The 17,606-nt window shown below is 31.7% G+C and overlaps 1 protein-coding gene across 3 annotated transcripts in view; it reads left to right on the plus strand.

The window, feature by feature from the left end:
• The window catches only part of LOC149777018 (cilia- and flagella-associated protein 251-like), a 73,101-nt gene that overhangs the window by 19,938 nt on the left and 35,557 nt on the right, over nucleotides 1-17,606 (plus strand). The window contains exons 10-15 of one of the 3 annotated variants that reach the window (XM_089941779.1): nucleotides 4,104-4,272; nucleotides 8,407-8,442; nucleotides 10,371-10,461; nucleotides 11,244-11,381; nucleotides 15,362-15,491; nucleotides 16,493-16,548. In XM_089941779.1, the coding sequence (XP_089797905.1) occupies nucleotides 4,104-4,272; nucleotides 8,407-8,442; nucleotides 10,371-10,461; nucleotides 11,244-11,381; nucleotides 15,362-15,491; nucleotides 16,493-16,548 (620 nt within the window). Of the gene's footprint in view, nucleotides 1-4,103; nucleotides 4,273-6,267; nucleotides 6,301-8,406; nucleotides 8,443-10,370; nucleotides 10,462-11,243; nucleotides 11,382-15,361; nucleotides 15,492-16,492; nucleotides 16,549-17,606 lie in introns of all 3 variants that reach the window. The other 2 variants (XM_089941780.1, XM_089941781.1) reach the window with 2 other exon arrangements.

Below are 17,606 nucleotides of genomic sequence, written 5' to 3' on the forward strand. Positions count from 1 at the left end.
CAATTCCAAGCCAGTGAAAGAAAATCACTGTAAGTTAGATTTACTACTGATATCTGTATACATTTGAACAAATTAAAAAAGAGTGATAGCTACACCATATGTTTTCTGGAAATTTTGATTTTCCTGCATGTGTTTAGCAGAAACATTTCTTTAATGTTCAGACTACACATAAATTGTTTTTGAAGCTGTACAATTTGCAGAGAGAAAATATCTTTTGATCTATTGGTTTTAGAGGTGACATAAATGTAGTAATGAATGCTAATAACAGCAAAAAGACTAGGCACTAGATTCACCGAATTTCTCAGAATTCTTCCTCAAATAGAGATTTTACATTTTTATCTTGCTTATCATACTTCAGACAATGTTATTGTTATACACCTCTCCCTCGATAACTTGCTTAGGGTCCCAAAACACAGACTGCACTATAAGCAAGGGTGCGAGTTACCGAGGGACCTCCAAAAAAACCTGCTAAACATCCAGAAAACCATAGGGTGTGTGGGGGAGGGGAACTGGGTTGTTTAATGGCTGAATCCTCGTTTTATAATTGACTCTAGAAAAATTGTCAATAAAGTGCTTTTTCTGATGAAGTTGTTTGTTATTCTCTATGAATTACATTTATTTTCAAAATGCCCAACATCTGAAAGATCGATAACTTGATCCCAGCTGGTTTCAACAATCAAACACGGTACTCAAAAACATTCGTGTATTACGTCATGGCTTTTTTTTGTGTTGATTAGTCTGGTTCCCTGAGTGACGTATAATAGTATTTTGTGAAAATAGGTGTCTCCAAAGTAGGGAACCAGACTAACTGTTGATACACAAACAAACAAGATTCTTTTTTATTAAAAACACGCAACATTTATTTTGTGAGACAATCGTCTACGTTGAAACTCAATTTTTGTATTTTTCAGTTAGTAAAATATTGATGCCATAATTTCATTGCAAGTAATAGTGAAACTTCTTATCACCCTTGAGGATATCTCAATGTGTGAATTCAGGAATTCTCTGAAACTTGTTTTTACCACAATGGTCCGTATCTGTGAAACAAAGCTCTTTCTTTTACAAAGTACTCATTTTGCTTGGTTGTCTTGCTATCTTTGAGTACAGTTATGATTGAGTAGGTTAATTTAAGGTAGTTTCATTAGATTACTTACACAATAAAATTTATAACAGTGTTTGATTGATCAACTGAAATGAGTTACCTGACATATGACCGGGGCCACTGGTTCTTAAGCATGTAGGATTTGTAGGGCTTTTTTTATTTTTAATTCCATCTCCTTTATTTGATTCAAAAGATTTAATTAACATGATAAAAGAAAAGGGGGCCTGCTTTTTATTTAGTGCAACAATACAACAAATGCTTCCTCTAGTCCGATATAAAACACAGTGGGCATTTAATTAAGTTCTCAGAGAAATGCTCCCGGACATAGCTGTTAGAGTAGATTGACACATTTTATGTTTAATTACAAGAGGAGACATTGCATTTATGATGATTGCACTTAAAAGGAACTAAAAGACATAACTCAAACACAAATTTCAATTGATAATTTTTTTTTTTTAATTGATATTTATTTATTAAAGTACTGCCTCTACTAGGCATAAGTGATATTTCATTGATCGAAATGTCTTCGAATTTCATTAAATGCAGTGTGCTAAGAATGTCGTTTGAAAAAAATGTAACAAATTATATTACTTCTTATTAAAAGTTGATATTTCATGATGTTGATTACAGTTTCCAGGTCCTTTCTACCATTTTCGACGATAAAATGGGCAATATAGCAAAGTTTCCATTACCAATTTTAATCACTATTTTCTTCAAGTTCAACCAATAGGGATCAATTTTTGGGGTATTTTCTGGTTTAAAAAATGGGTTCATGAGTTATCAGGGCACAAGTTATCTAGTTGAAAGGATGAAAAATAATTCTTTTATTTTAAATTTGTATACATCAAGGAATCCTTCTACTCTTGAAAAGGGAGTTGAGGATTTCCTAAATTTGTAGGAAATCCTCAAATATGGTAATGTAGATGCATTTATTGATCTAAATTTTTTTAATGTTATTCCAAAATGTAATACTTGTATAGTTTATACAAAATATGTTTATCTATGATTGATGATTAGTTTTTATCACAAATGTTCCGGATGAAAGTTATCATTTGCTTTGGACTTTTGCAATGGCGGCTGGGTACCCATTTGGGTCTGGACAAGAGAATGTTGGGTCTAATTATTACCAGTGCAAAGAGTAGTACTAATGTTTTCAAATATGTGGTGCATGATATTCAGTATGTTTACACTGGATCACTCCTATTGGTTGGCCTCATCTAAAAATATCCATGTATTTCAGACACATTTTCTTGCATGTATTTCCTGGGACTTTTATATCAAAATCTTATGTGAACATTGATAGATGAGCAAGCAAAGAACACCTGAATAATTGGCATTTAAACATAAGCATTTTGAGATTCTGCAGTAGGACACCTATAGCTGAAATAGTTAAATCAGTATAACCTATATTACTCAAACTTTAGGTGAATTCAAGATACATGTATTATGAAATAAAATTAATAATTGATGCCTACCTAATGCTCAGTGAAAAATCCATAGTTGCCAAAAATGTGATAAGAAAGTTTGAGGTAGACACTTTAAGAAGTTTATGGAAACTGGAGACAGGTTCTTTTTATATTTGTTAAAAATTTAATTTTATTTAATTTTTCTAGAGATTGAGCTTTTTAACGTAGGAACCAATTGAAATAATTATATACATCACAATAATTAGATCAATTATCCTTATTGGCTTTTAGCACTACAATGGACTTGTACTATATACATTGCAAGTACTTACATTTATAAAACATATGGAAATTCGGCTTCTAATAAGTGTAACATTCAAAAGAAAGGCTTGAAATTTTGTGTTGACCTTGACCTTGACCTTTCTCTGTGGGCCTGATGAGCCACCTATTTGCTTTAGGATGTATTCCATCATGATGATCCAACCGAGAAGGACTTGGACTTTCTAAATGATTGCAGCTGATATACGGTTAAACTGAAACTATTTTAGGCAGTTTACCCTGTTTGAACTTGTCCTCTTTTGTCCTTATTTGGGAATTTTAAAATTTTTATCAGTCATTGTGAGTATTCTTATGCAAGGAATTGTGAATAAAACTGGAAGAGCATTATGCTTTCTATAGTCTCTCCCCCCATTGGTGAAATGTTTTGCAAAGGAGATCATAATAACAGTCCTACTGATAATACCTTGTAGAATGTTACCCAAAATGACCAGTTTGTACAGGAATTTCAGCATCTGTAATAATTATACTTTTAACTGATATTGGCATTCATTTGTCTGCTCTCAATGTGTAGGTTTAAGTTGTTATTTTTAATTTAGTAAAAGTATTTTTTTCAGAAAACTAGTAGGATATATTTAAATAGGCTACGTTCTATTGGACTTAAATACAGTGCACTATTTCAAATGATATACAGCTGCTACTGTTAAATTGGTAAAATCTAAGCTCTATCCACATGTGGCATGACCATTTTTGTTTTAAATTTAGTAGGTCTGAATGGAGAATACATAATATTTCATAGTAAACATACAGTGCATGGAATATTGTATACATATACAGTAGGAGATCATTGTTGTTTTGTCATTGATGGGGATTGATTTTATTATAATGTTGGTGGTGGTGGTGGTGATGGTGATGATTGTGACACATGATGATATGAAAAATAAAACTTACAACATAAAAAACAGCTATGCTGTTGTTAGTGGTATGATGGTACAGAGAGGTACATATTTTTATTGACGATTCTTTTAATGGTGAAAAAGTTTTGAAACACAATCATAATGATTTGTTTTTGCATTTTATGGCACAGTGACACAATTTTAGGTTATTTAGTGCCAAGAATAATTAAGAATTTACCGTAAGACAGTTATAAAGAAGAAGAGGAAAAATGTAATGTTGATAATGATTAGCATGAATGTGATAGTGGTGTCTTGAGAATGATGATGATGATGATGATGGTGATAATGGTGATGACGATGATGATGATGATGATGATGACAGAAGATTTTGAAGATATTTTGATCATCTTTTATTTATAACAGGATACAGGCAGGATGGAATATTTTGCTCCTCCTCTGACTGACCAAGACTTCAACAAGCCAGTTGGACGTTACAGTCAGTCTATTTATCAACTAAAAAGTTCTCGAGCTCTAACAGCTACATCTATTGGCAACTTAGTTGTGTGGGATAGCAACAAGCCCCTCACAAAAGGTAAAATATAATATATACGTTCACTCAAATTTCTTGCAAAGCATTTCTATACATTTCTTCATAGCTATAAATAATTGTCTCTGCCAGGCAACAATTATTCCATGGTTATTCTTTATCAATTGAAGAAACTACTAAATATATTTTGTGGCTATTTCATCTTACTGTTCCCCACATTAGGTTGTTGTTGCTGTTGATGTTGTAGTGTTTAATGCCATTTTTCAGCACACGATAGGCTATACATGGCAGGCCAGTATTAATGGTGGAGGAATAACCCGGGATAACCCCGGAAAGAACCACTGACCCATGAGAAGCTACTGGCAAGCTTTCTCACGTACCCACATTGGCTGAATCCAAGACTTGAACCCACGCAGACAGAGGTGAGATGGAGTGATCTATAACGGAGAGTGCTTTAGACCACTCGGCCACTTGGGGCGCCTCCCCACCTTAGGTAGAAAAGTGGTAACATTAAATTGGTCCTGTTCAACCATCAATCCCACTTTTGTTTTGTCACAATAACTCCATAATTGTTATTGGATTTTAACCAAAGTTCTTATACAGCTTGATCTTGATGATAGACATTAACTATTTTCAGTTGTTGGAGATCTATGTGATTGTTCAGCAGAGTTATAGACCTTGATTATCAGTCTCACTGACATTTGTTTGTGCACAGTAACTCCCTTAATTTATTATTGGATTTCAGCTATATTTGGTTTGCAGCTACAAAATTATTGATGAGACTTTGGCGGTGTTCAGCTATCTTCATTCTACGTGATTATTTATCAGGGTTATAGCCTCGGATTGTCAGACTTACCTATGTTTGTTTCAACACATTGTCTTTATTATTATTAGCTTGATATGGATGAGACCATGGTTGCATTTGCTTGTCAGAATTCTGTGTCCTCATTTAGCAGTCATGGCCCCTGATTGTCAGACCCAGACACTTTTGTTCCTGCACAATATTTTGCTTATTCTTGAATTTTATCGAATTTTCAGTATGTAACTTAATATTGATTAGACTATGATGAGTTCAGGTGTATGCATTCTGTATTATTGTTAAGCAGGTTATAGCCCCTGATTGTGAGACCCACCCACTTTCTTTCCTGCAAAGTGAATCTCTTGATTATTACATGATTTCAACCAGATGTGGTATGCATTTTGATTTTCATGAGACTGTGACTGTTTAATTTTTAGTGTTTAATTGCCATTGATTATCAGACAGACTGACTTTCATTTTGACATAACAACTCCATTAATTATCATTAGACTTCAACCTGATTTTATATTAAATCAGCTTTTGTATTGATAAGGCAAATACAAAACAGGGGACATAATTTCATGGAATTGCTTCTTATATTTGTCTTTACTAGATCCATTGTTCTGGATCCAGCTTTTTTTCTTTCTAGATTTACTTGGATTAGAAGAATTTCATGCATATTCCACACATGTATTATAACTTCCACTTTCGAGATGGAATTTGTGGTTATCTTGATATTTGACAAAGTCGTTATTCTACTTTTACATTTCTACATAAGTATATGATAAGGTTATGTCCTTATTCTATTTTTACATTACCACATAAGTATTTCATGAGGTCCCTATTCTGCTTTTATATTTCTACACAAGTACTTGATAAGGTTATGTCCTTATTCTACTTTTACATTTCTACATAAGTATTTGACAAGGTCCTTATTCTATTTTAACATTTCTATATAACTATTTTATAAGGTCCTTATTATACTTTGATATTTCTACACAAGTATTTGATAAGGTTATGTCCTTATTCTACTTTTATATTTATACATCAGAATGCTGCTTTCTTTTCTTGCTACAAGAACATGTCTCTTCAAGATCTTGTATTGAAAGTTTTTGCTCTTATTTGTTCTCTTGAAAAATTTCATTGAGCCTTCTCTCTTTCCCCCTTTCTCCCTACATTATATTTTTGTTTCTCTAATTTAACATCTGAGAATCACTGATCATGCTCATGTTTTGTCATAGACCATGAAGACAATCATCTTGATCTGCAGCAAGGTGTGGTACTAGTTTAGCAGGCAGTCTCTACATGTGGTCCTCTTTCCATTTTTAGTGTGTGTAACTATTGCAGTGCCAAGAGTCTATTCATTGTATGTATGTATGTATGTATGTGTGTGTGTGTGTGTGTGTGTGTGTGTGTGTGTGTGTGTGTGTGTGCATATGTATGTATGTATGTATGTATGTATGTATGTATGTATGTATTGACTGTGAGATGAATTGATGAATATAGGTAAAGGGAATGCATGGATACTATAGCATTGCACTACCCTCCTGTTTGTTTGTACCCCCTACTGCTTTTATGAATGAAAAGCAACAAGAATATAAAAAATGCACAAAACTTAGTCATTTCATTCACTGATTTATAATTTCTAACCTGATTGTTGCCAAGGGGTCTCCAACACTTTAGAATTATTGGCGTTTCAACACAAATGGAAGCTCTTCATGTAAACAAGCAAACAGACTGCTTGCTATCCATTTCTGGTTTCAAGAATAGTCTGTTTCAGTCAAATCTATGTCATCTGCATACAATATTTGCATAGTCTAGTTATACTATTTCTAAAACAAATTGAAAAAATAAGTAGGAAGAACTCATATATACATTTGTTCAAAGAGGTGCAAATCCAAAATTTTTGGAATTATTGAGATTTTCAAAGACAGTGAACAACATAACATCTGTTGCATGAAAAAAAAAAAGATTGGCCCAAGCAAATAAGGCAGCTGTGTTGCTAAAGAAACTTCCTTCTGATTTGAAATGCTAACAGGTTGACAATGTTTTGGACCCCCTGGCAACAATCATGTTAGAACAAACGAAATGACTAAGTTTTGTGCATTTTTTATATGACTGATGCCCTCTGTGTTTAAAATCGGGGGGGGGGGGGTTACAAACAAATGGGATGGTGTGGGAATACTGTACATATCTTATTGCAGACTAAAGTACATGCAAGAAAAATACAGAGCAAATCTAATCATAGTTTCAATTTCCATTCTTCTACAGCATATATCAGTCCCATCTAATAAAATAAAAAGGTTTTTTCATTGCTGTGAAATTGCACAGTATATAGTATGAATTACATTTGGCACTGTAATAGTTTATACAGAAAGTAGATTTCTTTAGGATTGAAATAACTAAATACTGTTTTCTCACTGTGTGCTTCATTTCATCTATAATATTTGTGAAATAGACTTGCAAAAATTACATCTGTTTAATGATTAGGAAATACATCAGGTCCATATTCTTGATAAAGAAATGACAAGAGCTTATAGTTTGTTTCATGAAAGTTTTTTAGGTTTCATTTGCTTGTCGATTTGTTTGTTAAAATTAGTTTCTATTTTTGTTATGCTACATGCATTAAAGTTATGTGATCTGAATATCTTGTTCTTTATATGCTCAAAAATCTATACAAGAATTGTTTGGAAATTAAATGCAATGAAGTAGCAAATTTTGAAATGTGCAGAACACCTACAAGGATAGGCATCCTGGTGGATTCCAGAGCTGTAGCACTTTTTGGGGGTTGTACATAATTTACAAAGTAATGCTGTCTAATGAGTACATGTAAATTTTAATTACTTGTTGTACTATATCCGTGACAGTTAATGAACAAAACCAACTTGTATGTTTGAAGGAGATTTATGTAAATAAATTTTGTACCTTTTAGGTTTTAAACTTTATCTAATAGTAAACACATTGAATTGATTTTGTGGAAAATTACTCCACTGTTTAATATATCTGCTTGACATTGTTGAAATTTGTTATAAATACATTTTAACAAGGTGTCAGTGGTTGCAATAAGCAAGAATATATTGATATATTCCAGTATCTGATTTTCATGAAGATGTGTACTTGTCTGTTCCAAATTTGCTGTTGCTTCAGTTTTAGTATTATCCTACAGTTCCTCACATTATCCATACATATTTCTAACTCCAGTTCTGAAGAGTCTATCAGATTTGATTAGAAAGCAATAATTTCACACTTTCTGTCAAACATAAACATAAACATGGGCAGCATTTGGAAATGGCTGTATTATGTAAAAAAAAGTTTAATGTTTTTAGTCTTCTAACACTTTCATTTAATATAATTATCAATATTTTTGTGGATTTTTGTAGCTAATTATGGTGATGGATCAGGTCGTGGGTATTATGGTAAAGTCTAAAAAAATCCTAAATTTATTATGTTTTTGTTTTGATTTTTAACAACTAACCTGTTTAAAACTATTTTGAATGTTTTTTTTTCCTGTGTTTATTCAAAGTCATTTTGTAAGTATGGAGAGGAGCGACTGCAGATAAATGTAAAATGTCCAGTACTGAGAAGGAGGATGTCTTCAGTTTGCTTCATTAATCCACTTACATAAATGATAATGACTAGAACTTTTGTATTGATATTATTTATAGCTGTTAATGAATTGAATGAAGTTACAATGGCTAAATAATGTGCATGGTGAATGCATGAAATACATTTAATATGGCAGACTGGTTCAAATTTATTAAAGTTGCAGCTTTATCGTGTTTCTTTTTCAGCTCACTGTCATGAGGAATGTTTTTACATACTGTTTGCCTTTTCATTAAAACTCGTCATACAATAGCATTCAGTGATATGAAGTTTGACCCAAAAATTGTTTTAGTCTTTAGTTTTTCTTGTCTTCCTTATGTCTTACCTCATATTTTATACCATATATGATACACAAAAAAACTAACAAATACAGATTTTATATCACGTATGATAAAAAAGAACAAGAAATACAGATTTTATGCCACAAGAAAAAAGCCCAATTAAAACAGCAAAATTTAGACAGATTTCAAAGTCATTTTGTACAGGACTGTGGTATTTGCTTAGTTAATAATTGCAATCATGAAAGTTAAAATCATATGTGTTTATGAGTTAGGTCATGTATAATTTCATCATTTATGATTCCTCTGCATGTTGGCATGTATTATTATGACCTTTTTTTGTGCATGCTTTCTGCATGCTTTCTGCATGTTTTGAGTTTTGAAATTATTGAGGACAACATAATTGTGTCTATAACTTGCCATATATAAATACTCAGCTAGGGATTGAATTATAATAAAAAATGTATTTCTACTGTAACAAACACTTATAGAACATTTAAATAGACAATGAATACAAACTGAATTATATACATATATATATATATATATATATATATATATATATATATATATATATATATATATATATATATATATCGATCAAGATTCAGGAGTTAATTATGCCTTACATGTAAGGAGATTACCACAAGAGGCATACAACTTTCAAATATGTATAATAATACTTGACAGACATCACTGAAAATGTCTATATTATAGGATCAGAACTCTCACTCTCTAGGCTTCAGTGACCATAAGTTTGCTATTGAAATGACCTCTATGACCTTTCACTGACTATACTGATGTTTCTTTTTATATCGCTTGGAGGTATTATACAGGGATTTTGGTTATGAAAGGAGACCCTTGGTCAGAGCTATTTTGCCTGACACCAAATAATCATTACAAACAACATAAACCCAGATCTTACAGCACATTATGTGACAGCAGATCAGGGTCTATGTTATTTGCAGATGGACTTGACCTAAAAGTGAGTCTATATGGTAGGTCAAGTTCATTATTTTTCATTTTGCTTAATTTGTGCAAAATCCCTTAACAATTTAAAGTCTTATAGTTATAAGCCAGATATGACCATATTATAGCATCCATTTTGACTTAGAACAAGCCTTTTCACATCAGACCAAGTTTTCTTCAGTTGCATTATATTGGCAAAGGCACCTTGGACATTTTTAATTTGTATTTTTCTCAAGAAAAAAACATGGTATGAACTTTGGGGAACAAAATATTGCAATAATTTCAATTAAATTTTGTAGGCATTGAGTATTTAATTCATCACTACTTACCAGATTTGCCTCCTCTCAGTTGTGATATTCAGTGCATTCTTTTGACATGAAATTTGCTTGATTTTATTTTAAAAGTGTTTTAGATTATGAATATAAATACTTTCAACATTCAATTTCCTGAAAGATTTCTTATCTGTCTACCCATATATATATATATTATTTTAGTTGTAAACACAGAACCTTCTGCCAACAAGAAAGCTTTGAAGATCATCAAACTTCAAGATCGAGGTATTAATGTCCTCACAATAACTGACAGGTAAATTTATATATTTTTATCTTTGTCATTAAATTTACAGTATGGTGCTTATAGATTTGTGAATATTCAAAAGAGGAATGAGAACCCGTTTTCTGGATCGGTTTCCAAGTGAAATTTTGAATATTTTATCAATTAGATGATGAGTCAGAGAATGAGTCTTTTACAGTCAAGCAAAAGTAACTGTGATAAGTCAGAGCACTATACTCTTTTACAGTCAAACAAAAGTAACTGTGATAACTCAGTCTTTGACAAGAGTCAAAGTAAAGTAACTGGGAAACATCAGAGCATGAGTCATTGACAGAGTAAAATTAGCAACTGGGAGAAATCTGAGAATTAGTCTTTGAAAGAGTCAAAGTATAGTAACTGGGAAAAGTCAGAGCATGATTCCTTGACATAGTCAAACTAAAGCAACTGGGAAAAGTCGGAGCACAAGACTTTGAGAGAGTAAAAGCAACTGCGATAAGTCACAGCACTTTAGTCTTTGATGGAGTCAAACTTAATTAAGTGGAATAAACTAATGTGACTGGCCGTAAAAATGCCCCCATTTTGGTTTTACAGAGTCAAACTAATGGGACTGGTCATAAAAATGCCCCCACTTTTGAAACTGCAGTAGACATTACAATTCATCTATAAGATGGGAAACACATGCAGGTAGTACAATGTGAGAAAAATATCTCCAATTCAGGTAGTACAATGTGAGAAAAATAACTCCAATTCATATAGTACAATGTGAGATAAATAACTCCAATTATTGTTCATGTATCAATGTTATCTTATGATAGGTTTATAGTGGTTGGAGATGTGGCAGGACATGTCAAGTTCTTTGATCAAAGTCTGAAGTTGGTGCATTGGTATCAGGATTTTCATCTTGGCCCTGTGTCATCAGTTTCCTTTGCCTATTATCCAGAGTTCCAACCTTTGTAAGTATCGATAATTTCATTGATAAATTATACATTATTTTTCATCTTGTAACATATTCTCATTGGAATGCAATTTGCATAAACACTAAAAGATCATTTAATCTCCTGTGCACTCAAACCATTACCATACAGAAATAATTTATATTGAGATATGTTGAATATTAAACTGTCGCAGTTATGTTGAAGTGAAGAAATGGAGGGGGTGAGCTCACTAAAAAACTTTTGTAATGATAAAATATCAGTGTACATCACTCCCTCACAATAAGGCCCTTCATTATAACACAGTTCCAGTTAGAAGGCAAATATTGTCATGGATACCACTTTATTATAGGGTTTCTCTGTATCAGGCAGTTCACTCTATGGATCCCAAAGAGTGTTATATTTAGAGAGTACTGTTATATGATCCACTCAGTCAGAACAGAATTTGAGCCTGAATGAGCATTTATATGCCCCACCATAATGCTGGTAGGGGTATATAAATTACCCATGTCCATCCATCCATACGTCTGTCTGTCACACGTTGATTAAATTATACATTTGGACATTTCAGGCATTCCAGTAGTACATCTGTGTTCCATAAACACATTTCTAAATATATTTTATCAGTTTCTCACATCAAGATATTTTAAATATTTAGACCAAATATTTTGAATCATATTACTTTTGAAAAAAGAAAGATAATGTACAGGTCATTATACTCTAATTAAAACTACAGTAACTTTCTAAACAGCTAGCTGGAAATTACAGCACACTGAATTTATGATAGGTGCCATGATGCAGTTCAGACTACTGTGAATTTACTATTTAATGTACTTTGTTGGATATCAGTTTTCTGGATCTCATGGTTGAATAATAACTGGATCTCATGGTTGAATAATAACTGGATCTCATGGTTGAATAATAACTGGATCTCATGGTTGAATAATAACTGGATCTCATGGTTGAATAATTACTGGATCTCATGGTTGAATAATTACTGGATCTCATGGTTGAATAATAACTGTCAAGTTCAAGACTTGATGACCAATGATCCATCTGTCAGAATAATAGGACCTCTTCCACAAGGTACAAATTTAATTACCAATAAAAATGTGATTTTTTTCAAACACAGAATTTGATGCAAGTGAAAGTAAAATGAATTCAGTTAATTTTTTTCTTACTTTCTTCAGTTATGTATCACTCAGTAAGTCATACTAATTTGAACATGAATCAGTTTAGTGCTCAAATTTACAAATTATCTCACTCAGTTTAGTTACTGACATATTTTTGTGTCAAATGGAATGATTTTAGACCTTATTATAGCATTTCATGAAATGACTTGTTTAACATAATTTCTGCTCCTCAGTTTCATTTTGTGCATATAGTTTGAATTTTGCGACAATTTTTCAGATTTTCTTCATTGGTAAGCTTGGTTATTTAAACAAGACCTTGTATATCTTACTTATTGTTAAAAGAACTTTAATTCCCATTATTTTGTTGGATATAATTTGGGTTGGAGAGTATAAGGCCTGGACATTGTTCAGCTGTACAAAGTACAGAACCGTGGAGTGAGACCTTTCTGACAAAATAATGTTTAAGTGAGGCAAATATTTATGTATGTATTTATTTCTGTTAGTAGTTCAGTTTGTAACTATTTTAATATGCAGAAAGCATTTGTATCCCTTTTTATTGATGGCAATAAACATGAAATGAACCATTCATCTGTTTGTACTTCTACCATAATATGCCATATATCCATTGAAGTGCTTCAAATGAATTGAAACACATAACGACTATTTCATGCATGAAAACAAGGCAAAACAATTTAAGATCAATTTCAGCTAAACACCTTTCCATTCCAAAACCAAATAAAGGACTCTGTAAAAAAAGTTTTCAATATTCCGGATCACTAATTTGAAACAGAATCCCAAATGAAATTAGAAAAAATACAAATATAAATGCATTTAATTATATCTACATTAATTCAGTGGATGTTAAGTGGAACCTGTTCAGTTTGACAAATACGTTAGAACTTAAAGTATGAATTCACAAACCTTCCATTTTGTTGTCTCACTACTTTTGTACTGTATATACACAATGTACCTAGTTGTACTATATATACACAATGTACCTAGTTGTACTGTATATACACAATGTACCTAGTTGTACTATATATACACAATGTACCTAGTTGTACTGTATATACACAATGTACCTAGTTGTACTATATATACACAATGTACCTAGTTGTACTGTATATAAACAATGTACCTAGTTATACTGTATATACACAGTGTACCTAGTTGTACTGTATATACACAATGTATATACACATAGTTGTACTGTATATACACAATGTATATACACAATGTACCTAGTTGTACTGTATATACACAATGTACCTAGTTGTACTGTATATAAACAATGTACCTAGTTGTACTGTATATAAACAGTGTACCTAGTTGTACTGTATATACACAGTGTACCTAGTTGTACTGTATATACACAATGTACCTAGTTGTACTGTATATACACAATGTAACTAGCTGTACTGTATATAAACAATGTATATACACAGTGTACCTAGTTGTACTGTATATACACAATGTACCTGGTTGTACTGTATATACACAATGTACCTAGTTGTACTGTATATAAACAATGTACCTAGTTGTACTGTATATACACAATGTACCTAGTTGGACTGTATATAAACAATGTACCTAGTTGTACTGTATATACACAGTGTACCTAGTTGTACTGTATATACACAATGTACCTAGTTGTACTGTATATACACAATGTACCTAGTTATACTGTATATAAACAATGTACCTAGTTGTACTGTATATACACAATGTACCTAGTTGTACTGTATATACACAATGTACCTAGTTGTACTGTATATAAACAATGTACCTAGTTGTACTGTATATACAGTGTACCTAGTTGTACTGTATATACACAATGTACCTAGTTATGCTGTATATAAACAATGTACCTAGTTGTACTGTATATACACAATGTACCTAGTTGTACTGTATATAAACAGTGTACCTAGTTGTACTGTATATACACAGTGTGCCTAGTTGTACCATGCTCATTTAAACTTTCTGTTTATAATATAGCTTATTATCAATGCTGTGTGTGTGTGTATATGTGTGTATGTGTGTGTGTGTGTGTGTGACTATGCACATTACTTTTAATGTAAATATGCATATAATAGAAAGCCACAAAGAGGACTAATTCCATGCAACTAATTGTGTCACCCATTTTAAATAAAGTCAATATTATTATTTTAATAATTAATTATTTACCACATGGATGAAAGGTACACTTATGCAGTTAAATAGTTGCATGTTCTATGTTATGTTTGTTTGAGGAGAATTTATGCAGAACCATTCTAATTCTATAAATAGTATATGCAATTGTAATTTTTAAAAAAATCATAAAATAACTCAAGATGGTAACTTATTAAGATGATGTGGCATTAGAGAAAATCAGTAGCAAGCAGGGCAATGTTAAGACTAAGCTCTTTAATACATAGACATTTTTTTAACAGATCATTTTATTTTATTTTTGGAAAAACTTTATCTTAACATGTGAATTTTACTATACTCTTAATTTAATTACATTTGTGAGCTATCAGTTTTAGTGGTAATTGGTTTTGAAAAAAATGCATTATTTTAAAGAATCCAGAACTAGTTTCATTTTTCCTTGAATATTCACAAAATTAATTAAGAACAAAAACAATATTTTTGAGGCTTGCAACACAAATATAAATACCAATGACACTTCATTAATGAAATTCAGCATATTGATATTATATTATGCAAATAATAATAATAAAAATAATTATAGTGCATTTGTTACATGGGAACTGCACACTAGGTACATTATAATTTTTACATTGGAAAGACACACTGGGATAAACAAAGTTGTCAATGTTAAATACTGTTAATGCCAAATATATATTTTGACTATTGGTTTTCTTCTTACAGGGCTAAAGAGGGAACAAATTTCCCTCCAGATGCTACCATTGAAGCCAAGCAGTTTGTAATTCAAGATTTTGTAGTTGGAAGCAGTATAGCTGTGTTTGGCAACATCACAGCAGATGGGTCAAAAGTACAGGTATTATTCACATCCCATATTTATTGCAAACATTATGTTTTTTGAGTGTACCATAAATACCTGCTTTCAAGTCGAGTCCATCTTCAAACTGCACAGACCCAGATCTGCTGGCACATTATATCTGCTGTCACATAATGTTCCAGCAGATGTGGGTCTATGCATCTTGTTATGAGTAATCAGCAGAACAGACAACATAAACCCTGATCTGGTGGCATATTATGTGATGGCAGATCAGGGTTTATGTTGTATGCAGATGGACTGGACTCAAAAGCAAGTATATATTGTAGATCAGAATAAGTTGGGTTTTTTTTTATTCAGACAAAATCCCTAAACAATTTCAATTCTAAAAGTATTGTGCCAAATTTGACCAGCTTATGGCCCCAGTTTGACTTGGAACTTGTTCTTGCAGATTGGATCAAGTTTTCTTCAGTTGCATTATGTTGGCAAAGGCATCCATAGACAATTCTGGTCATATATTTCTCAAGCTGAAAACAGAATAGGAACTTTGCTATGAAATATTGCAATAGTTTTAACTAAATTTATGGGCATAAAATATTTAGTTTATCACTGTTTACCAGATTTGCCTTTTAGTTGTGAAATTCAGTGCATTCCTTTGGAAATTATATTTGCTTGCTTTTACTTTAAAAGTATTTAAGTGATATAGATTTCCTTGTTTATAAAGAGTGACTTAGGTAGAATAAAGGGTCAAAGGGAAATGAAGGTTTGTTAATTAAAATATATAGGATAATAAAATTGATGTCAAAATGACAGAAACATTATTTACTATATTATAAATTATAACATTAATAAAATTATGAATACTAATACAGTATCAACAATATTTTTATTTCTTACACACTAAATGTTTTGTTTCCAATACGATAACAATATTAATTTAAAAAACATACATTGTTACTAAAATATTATTGTTGACATTATTCTAGTAGCTTTTGAAATGTACAAATTGCGATATGCAAATCATAAATGTTTGTATTTTTTAGATTATTCACAGAGAACATGATGCTGCTATACATGCCCTAGCACCCCACCCTTTAAAGTAAGTTTAGGTATAGTGTATTTCAAAAAATATTTTAAAACAATACATTTTTTTAAAAAACAATTATAAAATCAAGGTTTTCTTATAATCATTGTTTAAAATGTTCATGCTTTGTATTTATCAATGTGGGTTTGGGGAACTTGTTGACAAAACTTGGAATGTGAACTTTTATCTTTAAGATCTAGGATACCTTTTTTAATGAGCAAGATCAGGCATTTTATTGACAGAGGTGACCTTGATTTTGATGTGCTGAACTTGTTATGAATCGACATTTCTGATTTGATTTTGATCAAATTTTGAATATTTGCTAATATCCTTCAAGATCTTTGACACATTGGATAATGAGGAAATGATGTCAATATTATTGAAGTGATCCTGCAGCTGATTGACTGAGCTTGTTACCAATCTGGAAGTGATATTTCTGATCCAATTTAAAAATAAATAAATTGGAATATAGGCTTATATGTTGAAGATCTCATATGAATTCAATAAAAACAAGATCAACACCTATTAATGTGGCATCTAATGGAATGTGCATATAACAACTCTAGAGACCATATTTCTAATCTGATTTTGAGTACACATTATGGACATGATCAATGGAATGTGCATATAACCACTCTAGAGACCATATTTCTAATCTGATTTTGAGTACACATTATGAACATGATCAATGGAATGTGCATATAACCAATCTAGAGACCATATTTTTAATCTGATTTTGAGTACACATTATGAACATGATCAATGTATAGGAATGAGGTGATCTTGTCATGACTGGCTGAGCTGGTCATGAAGATATGCTACAAATTTTATTATTAGCATGATCTTTGCATTTTAATGAAATTAAGTGCAGTTTGAAATAGTTCTCATTTCATGTATAATGTAATCAGTTTGTTTTCTTTTGTAAAGAGATTTCTTCTCTTTCTGTCTGTCTGTCTGTCTGCCTTTCTCTTTCTCTTTCTATCTTTCTCTCTGAAAGCAAGGGAACAACCCATGATATTGGCTGTCGAGAATCACAGGTCTGGTCACAAAGAGTTCTTCCCCTTGCAAACCCC

This window comes from Sinohyriopsis cumingii, chromosome 18 (genome assembly GCF_028554795.1).
Source record: "Sinohyriopsis cumingii isolate HCF-2022 chromosome 18, ASM2855479v2, whole genome shotgun sequence".
Taxonomy (NCBI): Eukaryota; Metazoa; Mollusca; class Bivalvia; order Unionida; family Unionidae; genus Sinohyriopsis; species Sinohyriopsis cumingii.